The sequence below is a fragment of the Oncorhynchus kisutch genome, linkage group LG6 (genome assembly GCF_002021735.2).
Source record: "Oncorhynchus kisutch isolate 150728-3 linkage group LG6, Okis_V2, whole genome shotgun sequence".
Taxonomy (NCBI): domain Eukaryota; kingdom Metazoa; phylum Chordata; class Actinopteri; order Salmoniformes; family Salmonidae; genus Oncorhynchus; species Oncorhynchus kisutch.
This window is the reverse complement of record NC_034179.2, coordinates 8,960,428-8,986,562: the sequence shown is the minus strand read 5'-3', so window position 1 is coordinate 8,986,562 and position 26,135 is coordinate 8,960,428. Positions and strand designations below refer to the sequence as shown.

General features: G+C 46.6%; 1 protein-coding gene across 3 annotated transcripts in view; it reads left to right on the top strand.

Annotated features, from left to right (window-relative positions):
- Positions 1-26,135, top strand: part of ptpn13 (protein tyrosine phosphatase non-receptor type 13) — a 149,284-nt gene that overhangs the window by 121,140 nt on the left and 2,009 nt on the right. Inside the window, exons 24-46 of one of the 3 annotated variants that reach the window (XM_031826088.1) lie at positions 305-436; positions 1,859-2,346; positions 2,916-2,975; positions 5,452-5,545; positions 6,423-6,508; positions 8,803-8,956; positions 9,241-9,473; positions 9,618-9,716; positions 9,917-10,129; positions 10,312-10,499; positions 11,337-11,499; positions 13,113-13,268; positions 13,535-13,706; positions 14,614-14,824; positions 15,160-15,245; positions 17,006-17,067; positions 18,916-19,071; positions 19,301-19,541; positions 19,684-19,796; positions 24,603-24,658; positions 24,769-24,866; positions 25,096-25,244; positions 25,903-25,993. In XM_031826088.1, the coding sequence (XP_031681948.1) occupies positions 305-436; positions 1,859-2,346; positions 2,916-2,975; positions 5,452-5,545; positions 6,423-6,508; positions 8,803-8,956; positions 9,241-9,473; positions 9,618-9,716; positions 9,917-10,129; positions 10,312-10,499; positions 11,337-11,499; positions 13,113-13,268; positions 13,535-13,706; positions 14,614-14,824; positions 15,160-15,245; positions 17,006-17,067; positions 18,916-19,071; positions 19,301-19,541; positions 19,684-19,796; positions 24,603-24,658; positions 24,769-24,866; positions 25,096-25,244; positions 25,903-25,993 (3,501 nt within the window). Of the gene's footprint in view, positions 1-304; positions 437-1,858; positions 2,347-2,915; positions 3,054-5,451; positions 5,546-6,422; positions 6,509-8,802; positions 8,957-9,240; positions 9,474-9,617; positions 9,717-9,916; positions 10,130-10,311; positions 10,500-11,336; positions 11,500-13,112; positions 13,269-13,534; positions 13,707-14,613; positions 14,825-15,159; positions 15,246-17,005; positions 17,068-18,915; positions 19,072-19,300; positions 19,542-19,683; positions 19,797-24,602; positions 24,659-24,768; positions 24,867-25,095; positions 25,245-25,902; positions 25,994-26,135 lie in introns of all 3 variants that reach the window. The other 2 variants (XM_031826087.1, XM_031826089.1) reach the window with 2 other exon arrangements.

Below are 26,135 nucleotides of genomic sequence, written 5' to 3'. Positions count from 1 at the left end.
CCATATGTGTTATTTTATAGTTTTGATGTCTTCACTATTATTCTACAATGTAGAAAATAGTCAAATAAAGAAACCCTTGAATGAGTAGGTGTTCTAAAACTTTTCACTGATACTGTAGTGTGTGTGTGTAGTGTGTGTGTGTGTGTGTGTATGGTGTAAATGGTTCAGAAAAGTGTATTTTGTATCCATCAGGAAGCCTTACTTTGTAACTTTCAGAAAGCCATATCTGAATCGTGTGGAATAGATGACTCCAGACAGATTGCTCCAGTATGTGCCGTGCCAGTGTGTGTGTTGTGTTCTGCAGGGGACCGTCTAATCTCTGTGAATGAGGTGAACCTACAGGGCCTTCCCCACACCGCTGCCACTGAGGTCCTGCAGAGTGCCCCCGATGATGTCACGCTGGTGGTGTCTCAACCCAGAGAGAGGCTTTATGAAGGTAGTTTATGGGCAGTTATTAGCAGCTATGTCTTGCATTATAATGCATTATGTATCTCTCACAGGCCAGAGAAATGCTCTTTGTATCTATTTAGGTAGTTATTATAGATGTTTGAGTAGTTATAAGCACCTCTTGTTGTGCATTATATTCCATTATTAGTGCTGAGAGATTAGTGCTTTAAGGCGATTTCGGTTCAAACAGTTTTAGATGATTTATTTTTAACATTAAATGACTCTTCCCCTCTGATCCGTCGGTCTGAGCCGGGAAAAACAGGCGCAATGGATTATGGTCGTTATAGTTAATTAGCACGTTTCTGCGTCTGAACTAGGTTGAATATTTGCTTAATTAATTCTCTCGTGAGTGACTGGCTGGGGTTAGCGCTGGGTCTGACTGGCTGGGGTTAGCGCTGGGTCTGACTGGCTGGGGTTAGCGCTGGGTCTGACTGGCTGGGGTTAGCGCTGGGTCTGACTGGCTGGGGTTAGCGCTGGGTCTGACTGGCTGGGGTTAGCGCTGGGTCTGACTGGCTGGGGTTAGCGCTGGGTCTGACTGGCTGGGGTTAGCGCTGGGTCTGACTGGCTGGGGTTAGCGCTGGGTCTGACTGGCTGGGGTTAGCGCTGGGTCTGACTGGCTGGGGTTAGCGCTGGGTCTGACTGGCTGGGGTTAGCGCTGGGTCTGACTGGCTGGGGTTAGCGCTGGGTCTGACTGGCTGGGGTTAGCGCTGGGTCTGACTGGCTGGGGTTAGCGCTGGGTCTGACTGGCTGGGGTTAGCGCTGGGTCTGACTGGCTGGGGTTAGCGCTGGGTCTGACTGGCTGGGGTTAGCGCTGGGTCTGACTGGCTGGGGTTAGCGCTGGGTCTGACTGGCTGGGGTTAGCGCTGGGTCTGACTGGCTGGGGTTAGCGCTGGGTCTGACTGGCTGGGGTTAGCGCTGGGTCTGACTGGCTGGGGTTAGCGCTGGGTCTGACTGGCTGGGGTTAGCGCTGGGTCTGACTGGCTGGGGTTAGCGCTGGGTCTGACTGGCTGGGGTTAGCGCTGGGTCTGACTGGCTGGGGTTAGCGCTGGGTCTGACTGGCTGGGGTTAGCGCTGGGTCTGACTGGCTGGGGTTAGCGCTGGGTCTGACTGGCTGGGGTTAGCGCTGGGTCTGACTGGCTGGGGTTAGCGCTGGGTCTGACTGGCTGGGGTTAGCGCTGGGTCTGACTGGCTGGGGTTAGCGCTGGGTCTGACTGGCTGGGGTTAGCGCTGGGTCTGACTGGCTGGGGTTAGCGCTGGGTCTGACTGGCTGGGGTTAGCGGTAGAGCAATCCTATAACTAGTATCCTTCATGAATGTAGTTATAGATGTTTGAGGCACTATAAGCGCCTATGTCACGCTTTATAATCCGTAGCAGTGCATTCATAACCACTATTCCTGTCTGTCTCCTCTAGAGCCTCCGTCAGGGTTTGTTTATAAACAGGCTCCTCTGGTGGTCTCCGGACAGCGACGACAGGACCTGGACTTTGAGTCTTCAATTGAGGAACAGGAGGCAGGAACAGGCTCCCCCAGCCCTCCTCTCCCCACCACCACCCCGTCTGTCTCCACTGTCCCACGCAAGAGCAGCCTCCGCTCGCAGGACTCCAGGACCGAGAGCACCAATGCACCTCACCAGACCCCCATCAACGGCACCCAACCCCATCGCACCCTGCCCACTGAAGCTGCCTCAGTACCCGTATCCATACTCCATCACCAGGATCGAACCAACAACATCTCCTTGACCTTCGACCCACTCAAAGCGTCTCCACCAGCGTTGCCACCCAAAACCAGGAAAGCTAAGATCCCTGAGGTCCCTAAAGACCCAGACTATTCAGATAGAGGGGACTCTGAAATGGATGAGGATACGTACTCTAGTAGTCAAGAGAAACCAAAGTTTAAAAAGGTAGGTAGGGGCCGGTGTTTTTTCTGACAAAACTTTAACAAGAGTTCAACAGGTTCAAGCTCTGTTTCAGGTACCTGTAGTGGAGAGTTTTTCTCTGGTGGTGTTCTGGTGCTTTTGACATGTCTGGTAGTCAGGAGGCTACAAGATCAAATTCAAGAGCACCATGTACAGCGAATAATGTTGAACATCTTGTGTATCACCTGAAGTCTACCTGAGAAACAGTCCCTAGTATTTAGTCATATGTTTGTAGGTATCCTCAAGGTAGACTATACAATACCACTACAAAGATGCATGTAGTTAACAAACAACCTCTCAAATGCTTGACGTTTTTTACAAACTAATTGCATGTTTTGTTTAATCATGTCTGGCTACATGTCATTGCATTTAGAATTTTAACAAATGCAATACAGTGTTATAGTATGGCTGCATCTTTTGATCTTTTTCTATGTTATACCTCCTATACCAATTCCTCCCCCTCCTCTAAAACTACTTCCTGTTATTCTCTCTGCATGTCTGTTGCCTGGCAACAACCCCAATGTTCCATTTACTGCCATGTTCTCTGTTTGCAGGAGTTAACTCCTCCTCTCCCCAACGGCAGCATGGGAGGGTTAAGTGGCAATGTCCCAGGGGTCAGTAGTCTCTCTCCTGGAGATCTGTTTGTCGTTGAGCTGTCAAAAAAGGACAGCAGCTTGGGCATAAGTGTCACGGTACTGTTACTTAGTGTCACGGTTCTGCTACTGAGTGTACTGCTTCTGGTACTGTTCTGAAAGGTTCTCTCATTTTTGTTTTTGGGGGGGGTGGGGGGGTTCTTTCCTCATGACTGGTGTATGTGTTTTCCTGTAGCTCTGCTGCCTAGTGTCGCTCTGCTGCCTAGTGTCGCTCTGCTGCCTGGCGTCGTCAGTCTGCTGCTTGACTTTCATTGTGGGATTTGTAGATTGCTTTGCGTCTCTGCATGCAAATGTTCTCAAACAGACATGTTGAATGGATGAGGATTCACGCATGGTGACACTGGCGCTGTAGGTACAGATTACAGAAGTATCATTTGACCCACCAGTTTAACCTTGGTTTTACTAATGCCTGCGTAGATGTTGTGTCACTGCCTGCTTGACCACTTTGATTTGCTGAAGTGACCAGCAGTGTAATTTCCCCTGTGAATGAGTGGTATTATTATTGTTAGTGTCTTTCAACTTGAGTCATGTGGTCTATCATGGTGATACGTCATGTTAACAACACCACTGAGATAAATCTGATCTGTATAATACAAACCAACTAATAACCCCATAGACCGGTAGTCTGTGGAAGACATGAATACAGCAATATGCTCCCTCTGTCTGGTTGACTACTGAATACAGCATTATGCTCCCTCTGTCTGGTTGACTGTAGAGAATACAACATTATGCTCCTCTGTCTGGTTGACTGTAGAGAATACAGCATTATGCTCCCTCTGTCTGGTTGACTGTAGAGAATACAGCATTATGCTCCCTCTGTCTGGTTGACTGTAGAGAATACAGCATTATGCTCCCTCTGTCTGGTTGACTGTAGAGAATAAAAAATTATGCTCCCTCTGTCTGGTTGACTGTAGAGAATACAGCATTATGCTCCCTCTGTCTGGTTGACTGTAGAGAATACAGCATTATGCTCCCTCTGTCTGGTTGACTGTAGAGAATAAAAAATTATGCTCCCTCTGTCTGGTTGACTGTAGAGAATACAGCATTATGCTCCCTCTGTCTGGTTGACTGTAGAGAATACAGCATTATGCTCCCTCTGTCTGGTTGACTGTAGAGAATACAGCATTATGCTCCCTCTGTCTGGTTGACTGTAGAGAATAAAAAATTATGCTCCCTCTGTCTGGTTGACTGTAGAGAATACAGCATTATGCTCCCTCTGTCTGGTTGACTGTAGAGAATACAGCATTATGCTCCCTCTGTCTGGTTGACTGTAGAGAATACAACATTATGCTCCTCTGTCTGGTTGACTGTAGAGAATACAGCATTATGCTCCCTCTGTCTGGTTGACTGTAGAGAATACAGCATTATGCTCCCTCTGTCTGGTTGACTGTAGAGAATACAGCATTATGCTCCCTCTGTCTGGTTGACTGTAGAGAATAAAAAATTATGCTCCCTCTGTCTGGTTGACTGTAGAGAATACAGCATTATGCTCCCTCTGTCTGGTTGACTGTAGAGAATACAGCATTATGCTCCCTCTGTCTGGTTGACTGTAGAGAATAAAAAATTATGCTCCCTCTGTCTGGTTGACTGTAGAGAATACAGCATTATGCTCCCTCTGTCTGGTTGACTACTGAATACAGCATTATGCTCCCTCTGTCTGGTTGACTGTAGTGAATACAGCATTATGCTCCCTCTGTCTGGTTGACTACTGAATACAGCATTATGCTCCATCTGTCTGGTTGACTGTAGAGAATACAGCATTATGCTCCCTCTGTCTGGTTGACTAGTGAATACAGCATTATGCTCCCTCTGTCTGGTTGACTACTGAATACAGCATTATGCTCCCTCTGTCTGGTTGACTGTAGAGAATACAACATTATGCTCCCTCTGTCTGGTTGACTACTGAATACAGCATTATGCTCCATCTGTCTGGTTGACTGTAGTGAATACAGCATTATGCTCCCTTTGTCTGGTTGACTGTAGAGAATACAGCATTATGCTCCCTCTGTCTGGTTGACTGTAGAGCATACAGCATTATGCTCCCTCTGTCTGGTTGACTGTAGAGAATACAGCATTATGCTCCCTCTGTCTGGTTGACTACTGAATACAGCATTATGCTCCCTCTGTCTGGTTGGCTGTAGAGAATACAGCATTATGCTCCCTCTGTCTGGTTGGCTGTAGAGAATACAGCATTATGCTCCCTCTGTCTGGTTGACTACTGAATACAGCATTATGCTCCCTCTGTCTGGTTGGCTGTAGAGAATACAGCATTATGCTCCCTCTGTCTGGTTGACTGTAGAGAATACAGCATTATGCTCCCTCTGTCTGGTTGACTACTGAATACAGCATTATGCTCCCTGTCTGGTTGACTGTAGTGAATACAGCATTATGCTCCCTCTGTCTGGTTGACTGTAGTGACACGACCTGTTCTCCTCAGGGTGGAGTGAATACCAGTGTGAAGCATGGAGGGGTTTATGTGAAGGCCATCATCCCTAAAGGAGCTGCAGAACTGGACGGAAGGATCCAGAAGGGTAAGCTATAGTACCTAGGTCCTGTTCAGTAAGGCACACCGTAACAAAAGGTTTTAAAATAAGGGTTTCTTTTTGGACATGTCCAGGTAGTCCCTCCGTGTTTCAGTCTGTGTTCCATTTGGTGCCTGATCAACACATCAGTAGGGAGAAAACATTTAGAAATGGGGAGTACTACCTGACCTTGTCCAATAAGAACACAGATTTAAGCTTTCCGTAGCAAAAACCTGTTCCATGGTGTATCCTACTGAACATTACCCTGATGGACTTGCGCCAGCATGGAGGATTCCCAACAAACCTGCCGTGGTATCATGGTGTCAGCACCTCAATGCTTGACTGGTGTTTGCTGAGTCAGACTGTTTATATACACTGAGTCTACAAAACATTAACAACTCTTTCCATGACAGACTGACCAGGTGGATCCAGCTGAAAACTATGATCCCTTATTGATGTCACTTATTAAATCCACTTCAGTCAGTGTAGATGAAGGGGAGGAGACGGGTTAAAGAAGGATTTTTAAGCCTTGAGACCATTGACATTCAGAGGGTAAGTGGGCAAGCAAAAATATTTAAGTGCCTTTGAACGGGGTATGGCAGTAGGTACCAGGCGCACCGGTTTGTGTCAAGAACTGCAAAGCTGCTGGGTTTTCCCACAATCAAGATTCCCGTGTGTATCGAGAATGGTCCACCACCCAAGGGACATGCAGCATTGGAGTCAACATGGGCCAACATCCCTGTGGAACGCTTTCGACATCTTGTGGAGTCCATGCCCAGACGACTTGAGGCTGTTCTGAGGGACAAAAGGGGATGCAGCTCAATATTAGGAAGGTGTTCCTAATGTTTTGTACACTCAGTGTAATACCCGTCTCTATTGTTACTAGGTGACAGGGTGGTGGCTGTCAATGGGAAGAGTCTGGAAGGAGCCACTCACAAGCAGGCTGTGGAGACCCTCAGAGATACTGGAAAGGTCAGTACAGTCACAGTTGAAGCGATAGTTCACTTTCATCAAGTTTGACCTTATTGCCACTTACCTGTGGTGGTGATTGATTGCCTACTACGGTATGATTTAACCGGACAGTTTTTAAAGTCCATTATCTTGTTTAGCAAGTTCCAGCATCTACAGTGGAAATCTGAAGTTTACATACACTTAGGTTGGAGTCATTAAAACTAGTTTTTTCAACCACTCCACAAATTTCTATAGTTTTGGCAAGTCAGTTAGGACATTATAGGATTATTATAGGATTATTTCACCTATAATTCACTATCACAATTCCAGTGGGTCAGACATTTACATACACTGAGTTGACTGTGCCTTTAAACAGCTTGGAAATCTCCAGAAAATTATTTCATGGCTTTAGAAGCTTCTGATAGGCTAATTGACATCATTTGAGTCAATTGGGGGTGTACCTGTGGATGTATTTCAAGGCCTACCTTCAAACTCAGTGCCTCTTTGCTTGACATCATGGGAAAATCAAAAAGAAATCCGCCAAAACCTCAGGGAAAAAAACAACAGCAAAGAACCTTGTGAAGATGCTGGAGGAAGAGAGTACAAAAGTATCTATATCCACAGTAAGACGAGTCCTATATCGACATAACCTGAAAGGCCGCTCAGCAAGCAAGAAGCCACTGCTCCAAAACCGCCATAAAAAAGCCAGGCTACGGTTTGCAACTGCACATGGGGACAAAGATCATACTTTTTGGAGAAATGTCCTCTGGTCTGATGAAACAAAAATAGAACTGTTTGGCCCTAATGACCATCGTTAGGTTTGGAGGAAAAAGGGGGAGGCTGGCAAGCCAAAGAATACCATCCCAACCGTGAAGCACGGGGGTGACAGCATCATGTTGTGTAGCTGCTTTGCTGCAGGAGGGACTGGTGCACTTCACAAATTAGATGGTATTATGAGGGAGGAGAATTATGTGGATATATTGAACAACATCTCAAGAAATCAGTCAGGAAGTTAAAGCTTGGTCACAAATGGGTCTTCCAAATGGACAATGACCCCAAGCATACTTCCAAAGTTGTGGCAAAATGGCTTACGGACAACAAAGCCAAGGTATTGGAGTGGCCATCACAAAACCCTGACCTCAATCCTATAGAAAATTTGTGGGCAGAACTGAAAAAGCATGTGCGAGCAAGGAGGTCTACAAAACTGACTCCGTTACACCAGCTCTGTCAGGAGGAGTGGGCCAAAATTCACCCAATTTATTGTGGGAAGCTTGTGGAAGGCTACCCAAATCATTTGACCCAAGTTAAACAATTTAAAGGCAATGCTACCAAATACTAATTGAGTGTATGTAAACTTCTGACCCAGTGGGAATGTGATGAAAGAAATAAAAGCTGAAATAAATCATTCTCTCCACTATTATTCTGACATTTCACATTGTTAAAATAAAGTGGTAATCCTAAAACAGGGAATTTTTACTTGGATTAAATGTCAGGAATTGTGAAACTGAGTTTAAATATATTTGGCTACGGTGTATGTAAACTTCCGACTTCAACTGTATCTACTATATAGGCTTATGGTGTCTTCACAATTTGAGACTCCTTGTGCTTTCTGACCAGTGGTGTTACTCTCCGCTCCTCCCCTTCTCCTCCGCTCCTCCCCTTCTCCTCCGCTCCTCCCCTTCCCCTCTGCTCCTCCCCTTCCCCTCTGCTCCTCCCCTTCTCCTCTGCTCCTCCCCTTCTCCTCCGCTCCTCCCCTTCCCCTCTGCTCCTCCCCTTCTCCTCCGCTCCTCCCCTTCCCCTCTGCTCCTCCCCTTCCCCTCTGCTCCTCCCCTTCTCCTCCGCCCCTCCCCTTCTCCTCCCCTTCTCCTCTGCTCCTCCCCTTCTCCTCCGCTCCTCCCCTTCCCCTCTGCTCCTCCCCTTCCCCTCTGCTCCTCCCCTTCTCCTCTGCTCCTCCCCTTCTCCTCCGCTCCTCCCCTTCCCCTCTGCTCCTCCCCTTCTCCTCCGCCCCTCCCCTTCTCCTCCCCTTCTCCTCCGCTCCTCCCCTTCTCCTCTGCTCCTCCCCTTCCCCTCTGCTCCTCCCCTTCCCCTCTGCTCCTCCCCTTCTCCTCCGCTCCTCCCCTTCTCCTCTGCTCCTCCCCTTCTCCTCTGCTCCTCCCCTTCCCCTCTGCTCCTCCCCTTCTCCTCCGCTCCTCCCTTCTCCTCCGCTCCTCCCCTTCTCCTCCGCTCCTCCCCTTCTCCTCCGCTCCTCCCCTTCTCCTCCGCTCCTCCCCTTCTCCTCCGCTCCTCCCCTTCTCCTCCGCTCCTCCCCTCTTCAGATGGTCCACTTGCTGTTAGAGAAGGGTCAGCTCCCTGCAGACCGTATCCACGCCCCTCTGACGCCTCAGTGCACCCCTCCCAGCGACCAGCAACAACCGGCGCCAGAGGCTGCTCCGCCTAAAGCCCAGCCAGAGTACATCTTCATCACTGATAGTGAGTGTACAGTACACACGCATTAATTCAAACACTCATTACTTTCTTATACGTCACCAGCAGTTGCTAGTCTTTGATGTTTGATTATGACATTGTGCCCTACTGCCGTTGTGCCCTTGAGCAAGGCACTTAAACCGTAATTTGCTCCAGGGGCGTTACTCTGCAGCTGACCCTGTGCTCCTACCAGTATCTCAGGTGTGTGTGTGGTGTCTGAGAGAGTTAGCAGTCATACACATTTACGTTTTTGTTGGACAATAAAGTTTTCTTGTCTTCCTGTCCCCAAGACAATGTATTTGAGGTGCCCTTGCTGAAGAATTCGTCAGGCCTAGGGTTCAGCTTCAGTAGAGAGGAGACCTTCCCTGACCAGAACACTGGTAACGGCCCTGGTAACAGCTTCAGCATGGTCCGGGTTAAGAAGCTTTTCCCTGGGCAACCTGCCGCTGAGAGTGGACGAATCAACGTGGGTGACGTCATCGTCCGTGTCAACCAGACGCCCCTCAAAGGACTCTCCCAGCACGTATGTCACCCTTTCAATATTGATCAATCAAGTCGAACAATAGGTTATATTAAGGGGTGGGGTTTCAAATGTCTGACTCCCTTGTATGCCAATATTACATGACTCAACCATTTTCATATTAAATATTCTCTGCCCTGTCACTAGGAGGTGATCTCAGCGCTGCGAGGGACCGGCCAGGAGGTCACTCTGCTGCTCTGTAGACCTGACCAGGGTGTCTTACCTGAGATGGACGCCTCTGCTCTGGTGAGGAACTCTACCAGTCAGCAGCACCTCTCACGTGGGCCACAAACTGGGCAAAATGTCTGCTTTTCTCTTATAGTGATGGCATAGGACCATTTATCACTATAACCGCATTCACTATAAGTGGAGTGCAGTGTATTTTTGATGTTTAGTGAGCTATACACTAATATACTTACGGAGTGTATCTCATTCTCCCTCCCCAGACTCCCATGGCCTCTCCTCGTAAGGAACCAGTAGTCCAGACCCAGCAGCCTGAATCCAGCCTGGCCAGGCCCAGAACAGCCTCTCCTGTGGGGTCTGAGGGGAAGAGGAGCCTGGGACTGGGGCCTGGGCAAATGGAGGAAGCTCTGGACAGGCTGCTCATGAAGTCCCCCAGCCGTCGGGACAGCTACAGCGACAGCACAGATGATGAGGAGGTAACGATTTCATTGATAATTAGTAGCAATTGATATCAAGAACCACAATAGGAGTTTTTAATGACTTTTAATGTGTGTATTGTTTCACTCGGCTGAGGCAACTGGACATTTTGTCAAATTCATGAATGACTAAACAATGGATTTATTTATTTATCCATTCATTCATTACTTAATTCATTCAGGTGGAGGAGGCCTTCAGCCCATCTCTGGAGCAGGGCCGACAAGCCTGGGATCGTAGTATCTACCAGACCCCCAGCAGTAACCTCACTATGGAGAGACTCCGCCAGTATGAGACCCCCTGTGAGCTGGATGACACCATCCGCTCTGCCTACTACTCTTCCAACCTGTCACTGTCCAACCTCAGCAAAAGGTAAAGATTATATCCTACTGCTGATATTACTCATGTTGGCCTGTTATCCCGGAGAGGGGAGGGCCTGTTATCCCGGAGAGGGGAGGGCCTGTTATCCCGGAGAGGGGAGGGCCTGTTATCCCGGAGAGGGGAGGGCCTGTTATCCCGGAGAGGGGAGGGCCTGTTATCCCGGAGAGGGGAGGGCCTGTTATCCCGGAGAGGGGAGGGCCTGTTATCCCGGAGAGGGGAGGGCCTGTTATCCCGGAGAGGGGAGGGCCTGTTATTTGTTCTTAACTGACTTGCCTGGTTAAATGAAAGAACTAGGGCCTGTAGGACCTACCTTGTTGATTTTATTGTTGTACCTCTAGGCAAGTCAGTTAAGAAAAAATTATTATTTACAATGACGGCCTAGGAACAGTGGGTTAACTGCCTGTTCAGGGGCAGAACGACAGATTTGTACCTTGTCAGCTCGGGGGATTGAACTTGCAACCTTCCGGTTACTAGTCCAACTCTCTAACCACTAGGCTACCCTGCCGCCATGTGTGCTGGTAAGGTAGAGCAGTGCTTTATTATGGACCGACTAGAGTAACCAATGAGAGGTGACTCATTGCAGTCAGGTGAAATGTAATGGAAGGTTTTTTTTATTCTACCTGACAGACAATAATATTGTATGATCTGTTCTACACAAGATATTTCTATGATAACCTTATAGACTAAGGATGCCACCTCAGTTTAACACTGTGCTTCAGCTTCAACTTGCTCTGTGGGGTCTAAACCAGGTTACAGTAAACAACCTTGCGACAACTGTTGGTTTAAAAATCACTTATTTGATGGATTCCTTGTGTTCTATTTCCGCAGGTGTCCCTCCTCCTCCCCTCGGGTCCCTGACCTGACCACCACCCCTCAACCTATGGTATTATCTCCAGAAGCCCCCAGTCCTGACCCCCTGGCTCTCCCTCGACCACCACACTTCAACCACACCCTGACAGACAACAGACAGGACATGGACGAGTTTGTGCCGGTAAGAGCAGGGGAACACTAGGACCTGTCTGAAAGCATAAGTACTTCGACCGTCCTGGTTTCCTCCATTCCTTTCTCTCAAAGCACATTGGAGGAGGTCCAAGGGAACCTCTTATGGGCAGAGGAGGCAAGGATGTAATGTGCATTATCCATGTAATTATGTAACTAAACTCAGCAAAAAAAGAAAGGTCCTTTTTTCAGGACCCTGTCTTTCAAAGATAATTCGTAAAAATCCAAATAACTTCACAGATCTTCATTGTAAAGGGTTTAAACACTGTTTCCCATGCTTGTTCAATGAACCATAAACAATTAATGAACATGCACCTGTGGAACGGTCGTTAAGACACTAACAGCTTACAGACGCTAGGCAATTAAGGTCACAGTTATGAAAACTTAGGACACTAAAGAGGCCTTTCTATTGACTCTGAAAAACACAAAAAGAAAGATGCCCAGGGTCCCTGCTCATCTGCGTGAACATGCCTTATGCATGCTGCAAGGACGCATGAGGACTGCAGATGTGGCCAGGGCAATAAATTGCAATGTCCGTACTGAGACGCAGACGGACAGCTGATCGTCCTCGCAGTGGCAGACCACATGTAACACCTGCACAGGATCGGTACATCTGAACAGCACACCTGCAGGGACAGGTACAGGATGGCAACAACAACTGCCTGAGTTACACCAGGAACGCACAATCCCTCCATTAATGCTCAGACTGTCCGCAATAGGCTGAGAGAGGCTGGACTGAGGGCTTGTAGGCCTGTTGTAAGGCAGGCCCTCACCAGACATCACCGGCAACAACGTCACCTACGGGCACAAACCCACCGTCGCTGGACCAGACAGGACTGGCAAAAAGTGATCTTCACTGATGAGTCACAGTTTTTTGTCTCACCAGGGGTGATGGTCGGATTTGCGTTTATTGTCGAAGGAATGAGTGTTACACCGAGGCCTGTACTCTGGAGTGGGATCGATTTGGAGGTGGAGTGTCCGTCATGGACTGGGGCGGTGTGTCACAGCATCATCGGACTGAGCTTGTTGTCATTGCAAGCAATCTCAATGCTGTGCGTTACAGGGAAGACATCCTCCTCTAGCATGTGATACCCTTCCTGCAGGCTCATCCTGACATGACCCTCCCACATGACAATGCCACCAGTCATACTGCTCGTTCTGTGCGTGATTTCCTGCAAGACAAGAATGTCAGTGTTTTGCCATGGCCAGCGAAGAGCCCGGATCTCAATCCCATTGAGCACTTCTGGGACCTGTTGGATCGGAGGGTGAGGGCTAGGGCAATTCCCCCCCCCCCCCCAGAAATGTCCGGGAACTTGCAGGTGCCTTGGTGGAAGAGTTGGGTAACATCTCACAGCAAGAACTGGCAGATCTGGTGCAGTCCATGAGGAGGAGATGCACTGCAGTACTTAATGCAGCTGGTGGCCACTTGTTCAGTTCATCTGTTGTTGAATCTTATGTTCATACAAATATTTACACGTGTTAAGTTTTCTGAAAATAAACGCATTTAACAGTGGGAGGACGTTTCTTTTTATTTGTGTAGTATTCAGTTCCTTTTCAGCGCAGTTTGATTCTAACAGCGTTTGTTTACCACTGTCTGTTCATCAGGACGTGGAGCTGAAAGTGTCCCTTGTGAAGTCTGAGAAAGGAAGCCTGGGGTTTACTCTGACCAAAGGGAACGACCTGGGCTGTTACATCCATGACATCATCCAGGACCCTGCCAAGGGAGACGGCAGGCTGCGTCCCGGGGATCGCATGATCATGGTACACATCTGCTGAATGTAGCTACTGAACACTCTCAATCTGGGTTTCCTTGATTCCTCACCTCCTCCTCCAATGCGTTTTAAGGAGGTGAGGAGAGACTTTGGGTCTCCTTCTCCAATTCAGTTTGAGGACACACGGAGAGAGGATACGAGGAATTGAAGACAGACAAATTGATAGTCATGTTTTCACACTCACTGTCATGCTGTATCACAAGCATTTCACCTGTAGCTCTTTACTAACGACCCCCCCCCCCCCCCCCCCCTCAGGTGAACAACAAAGATGTGTCCAACATGGGTCACACTGAGGTGGTGAACCTGGTGAGAGCGGCCCCCAGGGTGGTCGATCTAGTGGTAGGAAGGGTTCTCGAGGCTCCTAAACCCCCTATAGAAGCACACCTACTGTCGGACATCTCCTTCCAGTGCCCTGACCAAACATTAGGTAAGAGAGATCTGTTTACACTGCCTAAAATGATCTATTTAACTCACGTGTATCATCTCAACTGTTGAAAATATCTGTGTTGGTTTGGGGTTATCAACCTCAGCGATGATGATGATGATGATGATGATTGTAAAGAACTTGTGACATGGACAGAGCTCAAGAAAGCACAATATGTAAAAGTGTGTTAGATTGCAGTTGTGTGGTGGGAATGTGTGGTGGGGGGGGGGGTTTTGGACTATAAATAAGCTTCCACTGCCTTGCTGTGGTGTTTTAGGTGGCTGCTTTTGGTTCAGAAGGTCAGGGTCGTGTTCATTAGGCACCAAACAGAAGAGAATGGAACAGGTATAACCGAGCTGGACTAAGCAACACATTTTAAAACATATTATTTTCGCTGCAGGGACGTTGTTGGGCGGGGCAAGTGACTGTGTGTATGTGGTGTTGTTCATAAAGCTTAACGGTGTTGTATCGCTCCCTACAGGTCTAGTATTGGACAGTGACAGTGTGTACAGGGTGTTGTATCTCTCCCTACAGGTCTAGTATTGGACAGTGACAGTGTGTACAGGGTGCTGTATCTCTCCCTACAGGTCTAGTATTGGACAGTGTACAGGGTGTTGTATCGCTCCCTACAGGTCTAGTATTAGACAGTGACAGTGTGTACAGGGTGTTGTATCTCTCCCTACAGGTCTAGTATTGGACAGTGACAGTGTGTACAGGGTGTTGTATCTCTCCCTACAGGTCTAGTATTGGACAGTGACAGTGTGTACAGGGTGTTGTATCTCTCTCTACAGGTCTAGTATTGGACAGTGACAGTGTGTACAGGGTGTTGCATCTCTCCCTACAGGTCTAGTATTGGACAATGTGTACAGGGTGTTGTTCATAAGGCTTAACGTTGCGTCTCTCCCTACAGGTCTAGTATTGGACGGGGGCAGTGACAGTGTGTACGGGGTGTTGTTCATAAAGGAGGTACTGCCTGGCTCGGTGGCGCTGCTGGAGGGGAGTCTGAGGCCCTTGGACCTGGTCCACTATATCAACGGAGCTCCAACTCTGGACCTGACCCTCAATGAGAGCTGCAGGCTGCTGGAGATCTCCCTCAGGGAGCTCACTATCAAAGCTACAAGGTAAACTTAACCCTCACCCTGAATTCCAAATAGACCCCTAGCCCCTACACACTAGGCACTTTGGGTTAGGTGTAGACCTGCAAGGGTCCCTCAGGGACCTCACCAGGTAAACACTAGCCTTATGTACCATAAACACATTTCCCAGGAAATGTCCTTTACTATTTAACATTCAGTCCATTTCTGTGCAAGGCAGTGCTTGCCAGCTCGTGCCAAAGAGGTTTGGAAGTGAGAGACTCAATAAATGATTACTTCCTATAATGCCCTCTTCAGATACTCGTCCAAGAGGTACATGTGTTCATTATCCTTGACCTAATTGATCTCTCTTCTCCCTCCAGGGATGGGAAACCAGTGTCTCCAGGACAGAAGAGTATTTCTTTTCTCAACAACAACGTCAGTCCTGAAGTCTCCACCAGCCTCAACGGTAAGTACTTGTAAAAGCCTATCCATACAAATCGTAGACTGTTATCCTTTGGAAGATTTGCTGAATGTGTATAGCATTATGGTACATATACAGTAAGTACATCCAGTCAAGTTCTCTTACCTTCACAATCAGGAAGTATACAATACCCCTATACTTGTTCCACATTTTGTTGTTACAGCCTGAATTTTAAATTGAGATTTTATGTTACTGATCTACACACAATACCCCACATTTTATTTTTTATGACTAGCCAATCTCTGTACCCCAGACATACAATTATCTGTAAGGTTCCTCAACTGTGTAGTGAATTTCAAGCAAAGATCAAGTTTTTTTTTTTAGGTTCTCAAGGGATGCCACCGATTGGTAGATGTAAAAATAATGATAATAATTAAAAAGCAGTTGCTGAATGTCTCTTTGAGCGTGGTGTGGTGAAGTTATCAATTAGGCTTTTGATTGTCACTACAAAGATACAGGCGTCCTTCCTAACTTAGTTGCCGGACAGGAAGGAAACTGCTCAGGGATTTCACCATGAGGCCACTGCTGACTTTTTAAAACAGTTAGAGTTTAATGCCTGTGATAGGAGAAAACTGAGGATGGATCAACAACACTGTAATGACTCTACAATACTAACCTAATTGACAGAGTGAAAAGAAGGAAGCCTGTTCAGAATAAAAATATTCCAAAACATAAATCCTGTTTACAACAAGGCACTAAAGTAATACTGCAAAAAATATGGCAAAGCAATTCACTTTTTGTCCTGAATACTAAGTGTTATGTTTGGGGCAAATCCAATACAACACATGAATGAGTACCTCTCTCCATATTTTCAAGCATAGTGGTGGCTGCATCATGTTATGGGTATGCATGTAATCGTTAAGGACTTTTCAGGATAAAGAAACATAATGGAGCTGAGCACAGGCAAAACCTGGTTCAGTCTGCTTTCCACCAGACACTAGGAGATGAATTGACCTTTCAGCAGGACAATAACCTAAAGCACAAGGCCAAATATACACTGGAGTTGCTTACCAAGAAGACGTTTGATGTTCCAGAGTTGCCTAGTTACAGTTTTGACATAAACCAGCTTGAAAATGTATGGCAAAACATGAAAATGGCTGTCTAGCAATGATCAACAACCAACTTGACAGAGCTTGAAGATTAAAAAAAAAATAATTATGTGCAAATATTGTACAATCCAGATGTGTAAAGCTCTTAGACTTAGACCCACAGCTGAAATTGCTGCCAAAGGTGATTCGAACATGTATTGACTTGTGAATTACCATTGTAAATTAGATTTCTGTATTTCATTTTCAATAAATTTGCCAACACTTCTAAAAACATGTTTTCACTTCATTATGGGGTATTGTATGTAGACAAAATATATATATTTAATCCATTTTTTAATTCAGGCTGTAAACACAACAAAATGTGGAGTAAGTCAAGGGGTATGAATACTTTCTGAAGGCGCTGCATGTTATGAACAATACATGCTGTCTTCAACATAATGCTGGTATGTTATGAACAATACATGCTGTCTTCAACATAACGCTGGTATGTTATGAACAATACATGCTGTCTTCAACATAACGCTGGTGTGTTATGAACAATACATGCTGTCTTCAACATAACGCTGGTATGTTATGAACAATACATGCTGTCTTCAACATAACGCTGCATGTTATGAACAATACATGCTGTCTTCAACATAACGCTGCATGTTGTTGTGGAGTATGAGGTGACTGTTCTTTCCCTCCCTGTTACAGATTATGTCTTGGGGGCTGATCACAGAGAAACAGAGGCCTTCTCTACACTATGTCCTCCAGAGGTAACTACACCTGCTTTATTAAGTCTACTACTTTCCTATTGTTGGATAGATTGACAACACCTGCTTTATTCAGTCTACTACTTTCCTATTGTTGGATAGATTGACTACACCTGCTTTATTCAGTCTACTACTTGCCTATTGTTGGATAGATTGACAACACTTGCTTTACATGTGACTATAGCAACTCAACTTCAGGCACTTACACACATTTAAATTGCATTAACTCTGCTATGAGGATATGCAATTGGGTTAACTCTGCTATAAGGATATGCAATTGGGTTAACTCTGCTATAAGGATATGCAATTGGGTTAACTCTGCTATAAGGATATGCAATTGGGTTAACTCTGCTATAAGGATATGCAATTGGGTTAACTCTGCTATAAGGAGATGCAATTGGGTTAACTCTGCTATAAGGAGATGCAATTGGGTTAACTCTGCTATAAGGAGATGCAATTGGGTTAACTCTGCTATAAGGAGATGCAATTGGGTTAACTCTGCTATAAGGAGATGCAATTGGGTTAACTCTGCTATAAGGAGATGCAATTGGGTTAACTCTGCTATAAGGAGATGCAATTGGGTTAACTCTGCTATAAGGAGATGCAATTGGGTTAACTCTGCTATAAGGAGATGCAATTGGGTTAACTCTGCTATAAGGATATGCTCTTGATGGTGCAGCTGTAGAACTTTTTGAGGATCTGATGACCCATGCCAAATATTTTCAGTCTCCTGAGGGGGAATAGGTGGAGTTGTGCCCTCTACACAACTGTATTGGTGTATTTGGACCATGTTAGTTTGTTGGTGATGTGGACACCAAGGAACTTGAAGCTCTCAACCTGCTCCACTGCAGCCCTGTCGATGTGAATGGGGGCGTATCAGTGAAGTCACTTGCCAGTTGGTCAGTGCATGCTCGGAGTACACGTCCTGGTAATCCGTCTGGCCCTGCAGCCTTGTGAAGGTTGACCTGTTTAAAGGTCTTACTGACCGGCTACGGAGAGCGTGATCACACAGTCGTTCAGAACAACTGATGCTCTCGTGCATGCTTCAGTGTTGCTTGCCTCGAAGCGCGCGTAGAAGTCATTCAGCTACCGTCACTGGGCAGCTCGTGGCTGGGCTTTGTTTTGTATTTCGTAATAGTTTGCAAGCCCTGCCACATCCGACGAGCTGGCGTAGTAGGATTCAATCTTAGTCCTGTATTGATGCTCTGCTTGTTTGATGGTTCGTCTGAGGGCATAGCGGGATTTCTTATAAGCGTCCGGATTAGTGTCCCGCTCCTTGAAAGCGGCTGCTCTAGCCTTTCGCTCCGTGCGGAGTGATGGAAGCGTGGACAACAGTCCGTGGCTGAGGTCCTTAATGATCTCCTTGGCCTTCCTGAGCCACCTGGTGTTGTAAGTGTCCTGGAGTGCAGGCAGTGTGCACCCAATGACGCGTTTGGCTGAGCGTACCACCCTCTGAAGAGCCTTGCCGTCCGTGGTGGTGGAGTTGTGATGGTGGAGCTGTGATGCAGCCCGACAATATGCTCTCGATGGTGCTCCTGTAGAACACTGAGAGCCCTAGGGGACAGGCCAAGTTTCTTCAGCCTCCAGAGTTTGAAGAGTCACTGTCATGCCTTCACCGGGGGTGTCTGTGGTTTGACCATTTCAGCTCCTTGTAGATGTTTATGGTGAGGAACTTGATGTTTTTGATAATTTCCCTGTTGATGGCTATAAGGATATGTCCTTTAGTAGTCAATAAAAGGTGTAGACTAAAGTGTTCTGATCTGTTGACTCCAACCTGTGGGTGTCTTGAGATTTTCGATTGCCCCTGGACAGTGAAAGTAATATTCTAATTCTGTTTTGTTGTGCTTCCAGGAGGAGATCATTCAGTTGGACCTTGACAAGCCTGCGGCCGGAGGCCTAGGTTTCTCTGTTATCGGAGGAGAGAGGGGCATCTTTGTCAAGTCCATCACCCCTGGTGGCATAGCAGATCGTACAGGACGGCTGCAAGTGGGGGATAGACTGCTCAAAGTAAGTCTGATCGACTCTTGTGGCGGTGTTTTCGATGTAATAACAGCTCTTGTCCACTAGGTGGTGATCTTTGACCATAACTCATCTGAATGCAGGGTTGTGCTCTAGGGCACGTCGTAATAAACGTTTTACAACAGCAAAACAAATTCAGGCATTTACCTCCCTGTTTCACCCTATCATACATGACGCCGTTTTGAGGTTTCTAGCTGACGGTGTATCTATCCATCAGGTGAACGAGGAGCTGATGACTGGTGTGTCTCACACTAAAGCTGTCACCACTATCCGAAAGGTCAAAGGACTGGTCCACCTCATAGTGTCCAGACCGCCTGACCAAAACCCCAACACCTACCTGGCCTACCTCCCCATCATCTCTGACAAGTGCAACGGCAACAGTGACGACATTGGGGTGAAGACTAAACCGTCTAGTCCACCTGATGAGAACAGTAGCCCTCCTGACATACCGCCAATAGGTAAGTTACTACTCTTTATCCCTACAGATTTGCGTGTTGAAGGGTATGTTGAAAAGTTCCATTTTCTGATGCCTGCTCCTCACTGTTGTCAACACCATGTGCCAGTTTGACAGTCTTCTTCTCTCCTGTGTTCGTCACCCAGACTATGATGTAGGTTCAATGGAACGGAGGACGAGAGAGGGTGAGGTGGAGAACACTGAGCTGTCTGAAGACACAGACCGTGACGGTTCCTCTCTACCAGAGGACTCTCCTGAGGTGGGTACATACTGTGATGGTTCCTCTCTACCAGAGGACTCTCCTGAGGTGGGTACATACTGTGATGGTTCCTCTCTACCAGAGGACTCTCCTGAGGTGGGTACATACTGTGATGGTTCCTCTCTACCAGGGGACTCTCCTGAGGTGGGTACATACTGTGATGGTTCCTCTCTACCAGAGGACTCTCCTGAGGTGGGTACATACTATGATGGTTCCTCTCTACCAGGGGACTCTCCTCAGGTGGGTACATACAGACCTGCCTCTAAGGCGGGGCTATTCAACTACAAATCAAATAAAATGTATTTATATAGCCCTTCGTACATCAGCTGATATCTCAAAGTGCTGTACAGAAACCCAGCCTAAAACCCCAAACAGCAAGCAATGCAGGTGTAGAAGCATGGTGGCTAGGAAAAACTCCCTAGGAAGAAACCTAGCTATGAGGAACCAGGCTATGAGGGGTGGCCAGTCCTCTTCTGGCTGTGCCGGGTGGAGATTATAACAGAACATGGCCAAGATGTTCAAATGTTCATAAATGACCAGCAGGGTCAAATAATAATAATCACAGTAGTTGTCGAGGTTGCAGCAAGTCAGGAGTAAATGTCAGTTGGCTTTTCATAGCCGCTCTTGCTGTCTCTAGAGAGTTGAAAACAGCAGGTCTGGGACAGGTAGCACATCCGGTGAACAGGTCAGGGTTCCATAGCTGCAGGCAGAACAGTTGAAACTGGTGCAGCAGTACGGCCAGGTGGACTGGGGACTGGGGACAGCAAGGAGTCATCATGCCAGGTAGTCCTGGGGCATGGTCCTAGGGCTCAGGTCCTCCGAGAGAGAGAAAGAAAGAAAGAGAGAGAGAGAATTAGAGAGAGCATACATAAATTCACACAGGACACCGAATAGGACAGGAGAAGTACTCCAGATATAACAAACTGACCCCCGACACATAAACTACTGCAGCATAAATACTGGAGGCTGAGACAGGAGGGGTCAGGAGACACTGTGGTCCCATACGATGATATCCCCAGACGGGGCCAAACAGGCAGGATATAACCCCACCCATTTTGCGAAAGCACAGCCCCCACACCACTAGAGGGATATCTTCAACCACCAATTTACCATCCTGAGACGAGGCCGAGTATAGCCCACAAAGATCTCCGCCATGGCACAACCGAAGGGGGGGGTGCCAACCCAGACAGGAAGATCATGTCAGTGACTCAACCCACTCAAGTGACGCACCCCTCCTAGGGACGGCATGGAAGAGCACCAGTAAGCCAGTGACTCAGCCCCTGTAATAGGGTTTGAGGCAGATAATCCCAGTAGAGAGAGGGGAACCGGCCAGGCAGAGACTGCAAGGGCGGTTCGTTGCTCCAGAGCCTTTCCGTTCACCTTCACACTCCTGGGCCAGACTACACTCAATCATATGACCTACTGAAGAGATGAGTCTTCAATAAAGACTTAAAGGTTGAGACCGAGTCTGCGTCTCTCACATGGGTAGGCAGACCGTTCCATAAAAATGGGGCTCTATAGGAGAAAGCCATGCCTCCAGCTGTTTGCTTGGAAATTCTAGGGACAATTAGGAGGCCTGCATCTTGTGACTGTAGCGTACGTGTAGGTATGTACGGAAGAACCAAATCGGAAAGATGGGTAGGAGCAATCCCATGTAATGCTTTGTAGGTTAGCAGTAAAACCTTGAAATCAGCCGTTGCCTTAACAGGAAGCCAGTGTAGGGAGGCTAGCACTGGAGTAATATGATAACATTTTGTGGTTCTAGTCAGGATTCTAGCAACCGTATTTAGCACTAACTGAAGTTTATTTAGTGTTTTATCCGGGTAGCCGGAAAGTAGAGCATTGCAGTAGCCTTGAAGTAACAAAAGCATGGATACATTTTTCTGCATTTTTGGACAGAAAGTTTCAGATTTTTGCAATGTTATGTAGATGGAAAAAAGCTGTACTTGAAACAGTCTTGATATGTTCGTCAAAAGAGAGATCAGGGTCCAGAGGAACGCCGAGGTCCTTCAGTTTTATTTGAGACGACTGTACAACCATCAAGATTAATTGTCAGATTCAACAGAAGATCTCTTTGTTTCTTGGGACCTAGAACAAGCATCTCTGTTTTGTCCGAGTTTAAAAGTAGAAAGTTTGCAGCCATCCACTTCCTAATGTCTGAAACACAGGCTTCTAGCGAGGGCAATTTTGGGGCTTCACCATGTTTCATTGAAATGTACAGCTGTGTGTCATCCGCATAGCAGTGAAAGTTAACATTATGTTTTCGAATGACATCCCCAAGAGGTAAAATATAGAGTGAAAACAATAGTGGTCCTGAAACGGAACCTTGAGGAACACTGAAATTTACAGTTGATTTGTCAGAGGACAAACCGATATCTTTCCGACAGATAAGATCTAAACCAGGCCAGAACTTGTCCGTGTAAACCAATTTGGGTTTCCAATCTCTCCAAAAGAATGTGGTGATCGATGGTATCAAAAGCAGCACTAAGGTCTAGGAGCACGAGGACAGATGCAGAGCCTCGGTCTGACACTATTAAACTACACACACTACACACCATTAAAAGGTCATTTACCACCTTCACAAGTGCAGTCTCAGTGCTACGATGGGGTCTAAAACCAGACTGAAGCATTTCGTATACATGGTCTTCAGGAAGGCAGTGAGTTGCTGCGCAACAGCTTTTTCAAACATTTTTGAGAGGAATGGAAGATTCGATATAGGCCGACAGTTTTAAAAAAAAAATTCTGGGTCAAGGTTTGGCTTTTTCAAGAGAGGCTTTTAATACTGCCACTTTTAGTGAGTTTGGTACACATCCGGTGGATAGAGAGGCATTTATTATGTTCGACATAGGAGGGCCAAGCACAGGAAGCAGCTCTTTCAGTAGTTTAGTTGGAATAGGTTCCAGTAGGCAGCTTGAAGGTTTAGAGACCATGATTATTTTCATCATTGTGTCAAGAGATATAGTACTAAAACACTTGAGTGTCTCTCTTGATCCTAGGTCCTGGCAGAGTTGTGCAGACTCAGGACAACTGAGCTTTGGAGGAATACGCAGATTTAAAGAGGAGTCCGTAATTTGCTTTCTAATGATCATGATCTTTTCCCCAAAGATGTTCATGAATTTATCACTGCTCAAGTAAAAGCCATCCTCTCTTGGGAATGCTGATTTTTAGTTAGCTTTGTGACAGTATCAAAAATACATTTCGGATTGTTCTTATTTTCCTCAATAAGTTGGAAAAATAGGATGATCGAGCAGCAGTAAGGGCTCTTCGGTACTGCACGATACTGTCTTTCCAAGCTAGTCGGAAGACTTCCAGTTTGGTGTGGCGCCATTTCCGTTCCAATTTTCTGGAAGCTTGCTTCAGAGCTTGGGTATTTTCTGTGTACGAGGGAGCTAGTTTCTTATGACAAATGTTTTTAGGGGTGCATCTGCATCTAGGGTATTGCGCAGGGTTAAATTGAGTTCCTCAGTTAGGTGGTTAACTGATTTTTGTCCTCTGACATCCTTGGGTAGGCAGAGGGAGTCTGGAAGGGCATCAAGGAATCTTTGTGTTGTCTGAGAATTTATAGCACGACTTTTGATGCTCCTTGGTTGGGGTCTGAGCAGATTATTTGTTGCGATTGCAAACATAATAAATTGGTGGTCCGATAGTCCAGGATTATGAGGAAAAACATTAAGATCCACAACATTTATTCCATGGGACAAAACTAGGTCCAGAGTATGACTGTGACAGTGAGTGGGTCCAGAGACATGTTGGACAAAACCCACTGAGTCGATGATGGCTCCGAAAGCCTTTTGGAGTGGGTCTGTGGACTTTTCCATGTGAATATTAAAGTCACCAAAGATTAGAATATTATCTGCCATAACTACAAGGTCCGATAGGAATTCAGTGAACTCAGTGAGGAACGCTGTACATTGCCCAGGAGGCCTGTAAACAGTAGCTATGAAAAGTGTTTGAGTAGGCTGCGTAGATTTCATGACTAGAAGCTCAAAAGACAAACATTTTTATATTTTTTTGTAAATTGAAATTTGCTATCGAAAATGTTAGCAACACCTCTGCCTTTGCGGGATGCACGGGGGATATGGTCACTAGTGTAACCAGGCGGCAAGGCCTCATTTAACACAGTAAATTCATCAGGCTTAAGTCATGTTTCAGTCAGGCCAATCACATCAAGATTATGATCAGTGATTAGTTCATTGACTATAACTGCCTTTGAAGTAAGGGATCTAACATTAAGTAGTCCTATTTTGAGATGTGAGGTATCACGATCTCTTTCAATACTGACAGGAATGGAGGTGGTCTTTATTCCAGTGAGATTGCTAAGGCGAACACCGCCATGTTTAGTTTTGCCCAACCCAGGTCGAGGCACAGACAGTCTCAATGGGGATAGCTGAGCTGACTACACTGACTGTGCTAGTGGCAGACTTCACTATGCTGGCAGGCTGGCTAACAGCCTGCTGCCTGTCCTGCACCCTATTTCATTGTGGAGCTAGAGGAGTTCGATCCCTGTCTATGTTGGTAGATAAGATGAGAGCACCCCTCCAGCTAGGATGGAGTCCGTCACTCCTCAACAGGCCAGGCTTTGTCCTGTTTGTGGGTGAGTCCCAGAAAGAGGGCCAATTATCTACAAATTCTATCTTTTGGGAGGGGCAGAAAACAGTTTTCAACCAGCGATTGAGTTGTGAGACTCTGCTGTAGAGCTCATCGCTCCCCCTAACTGGGAGGGGGCCAGAGACAATTATAGTCCTGGAGGGTCAAAACACAACTTCATCTGTTTCTGTGTGTGTGTGTGTGTGTGTGGAATTCCAGACCTCCCGGAAAGCTGACTGGAAAGAAGAAAGTGTTGATGACCCACTGAATGAAAGGTAAGGGGGGGGGGGGCTCCAGAATAGTGTGACTGAGTGTCACCAGAGGACATTTCTGTATTTTTTTTGTATATATTTTTTTAAATCTCATATCGTATGTTCCTTCCCAGCTACCTGCAGATGACGTCAGAGCTTCCAGAAGAGGATGAGATTACCTGGGGGAGTGACGAGCTGCCTATAGAGAACATCAACTCCAAATTCACTGACGGTAAGCCCATCTATAGAGAGTATTAACTGGAAATGGACTTTGAGCGTGAACATCGCACCCAACGACTCAACCTCACCAATTTCATCGCCTAACCTTGATTGACCTTTGGATCTGCCGATTTTGAATATCCTCTTCCAAAACATATGCAATTGAATGGATTTTCTCGAGTGAGTGGTTAGCTGAGTCTCTGGTTAGCTGCGTCTCAACATTCTCCTCCCCTCCCCCCCAGATAAGCCCATCATTACAGAGGATGAGCTGACCTCTCTGCCCCTGGTGAAGGTGGTCCCTGATGGACAATACACTGGGGCCAAACTCAACACTGTGGTGCGTATGCTGAGGGGTCTGCTCGAACAGAAGATCCCTTTGCAGGAGTTTGAGGTACGAACTTGTCTGTCTGATCTAGTATAGAAACCTCACATCTGGTGTCAAACTCATTCCACGGAGGGCCGAGTGTCTGCGGGTTTTCACTCCTCCCTTGTACTTGATGAATTAAGGTCACAAATGTTTTTGTTTTTTTAACCTTTATTTAACTAGGCAAGTCAGTTAAGAACAAATTCTTATTTTCAATGACGGCCTGGGAACAGTGGGTTAACTGCCTGTTCAGGGGCAGAACGACAGATTTGTACCTTGTCAGCTCGGGGGTTTAAACTTGCAACCTTCCGGTTACTAGTCCAACGCTCAAACCACTAGGCTAACCTAGTAAGGATATCCCTTCACCTGGTTGTCTAGGGCTTAATTGAAAGGGAGGGGGGGGGGGGGGGGGGCTGCAGACACCAGGCCCTCCACAGAATGCGTTTCACACCCCTGCTCTACATTAAACAGCCTCAACTTTATCCCCTCTTGGTTTTCTTCCATAGTATGTAGCTCTGAAGGGAACCAGATTTTTGTCTGGCGCTGGTCTGTGTTTTTATTACATTCAAAATTACATTTTTAAAAAACCACTTCGATGCATAATACATGACATCACTATAATACAGAACATTTTATTTTCTTGAAAATCTGTAGAGTTACTTATTTCTTCTTCTCTCTCCAAAAGAATCTGCAGAATCTACAGCCGCTGGACGACTGTCTAATTGGTCAGACGAAGGAAAACAAGAAGAAGAATCGTTATAAGAACATTGTCCCATGTAAGTGTAGATAGAACGTCGCAACCAAAACACCACATTATCACTAGATAGAACGTCGCAACCAAAACACCACATTATCACTAGATAGAAAGAATGTCGCAACGAAAACACCACATTATCGCTGTAGATGGAATGTCGCAAC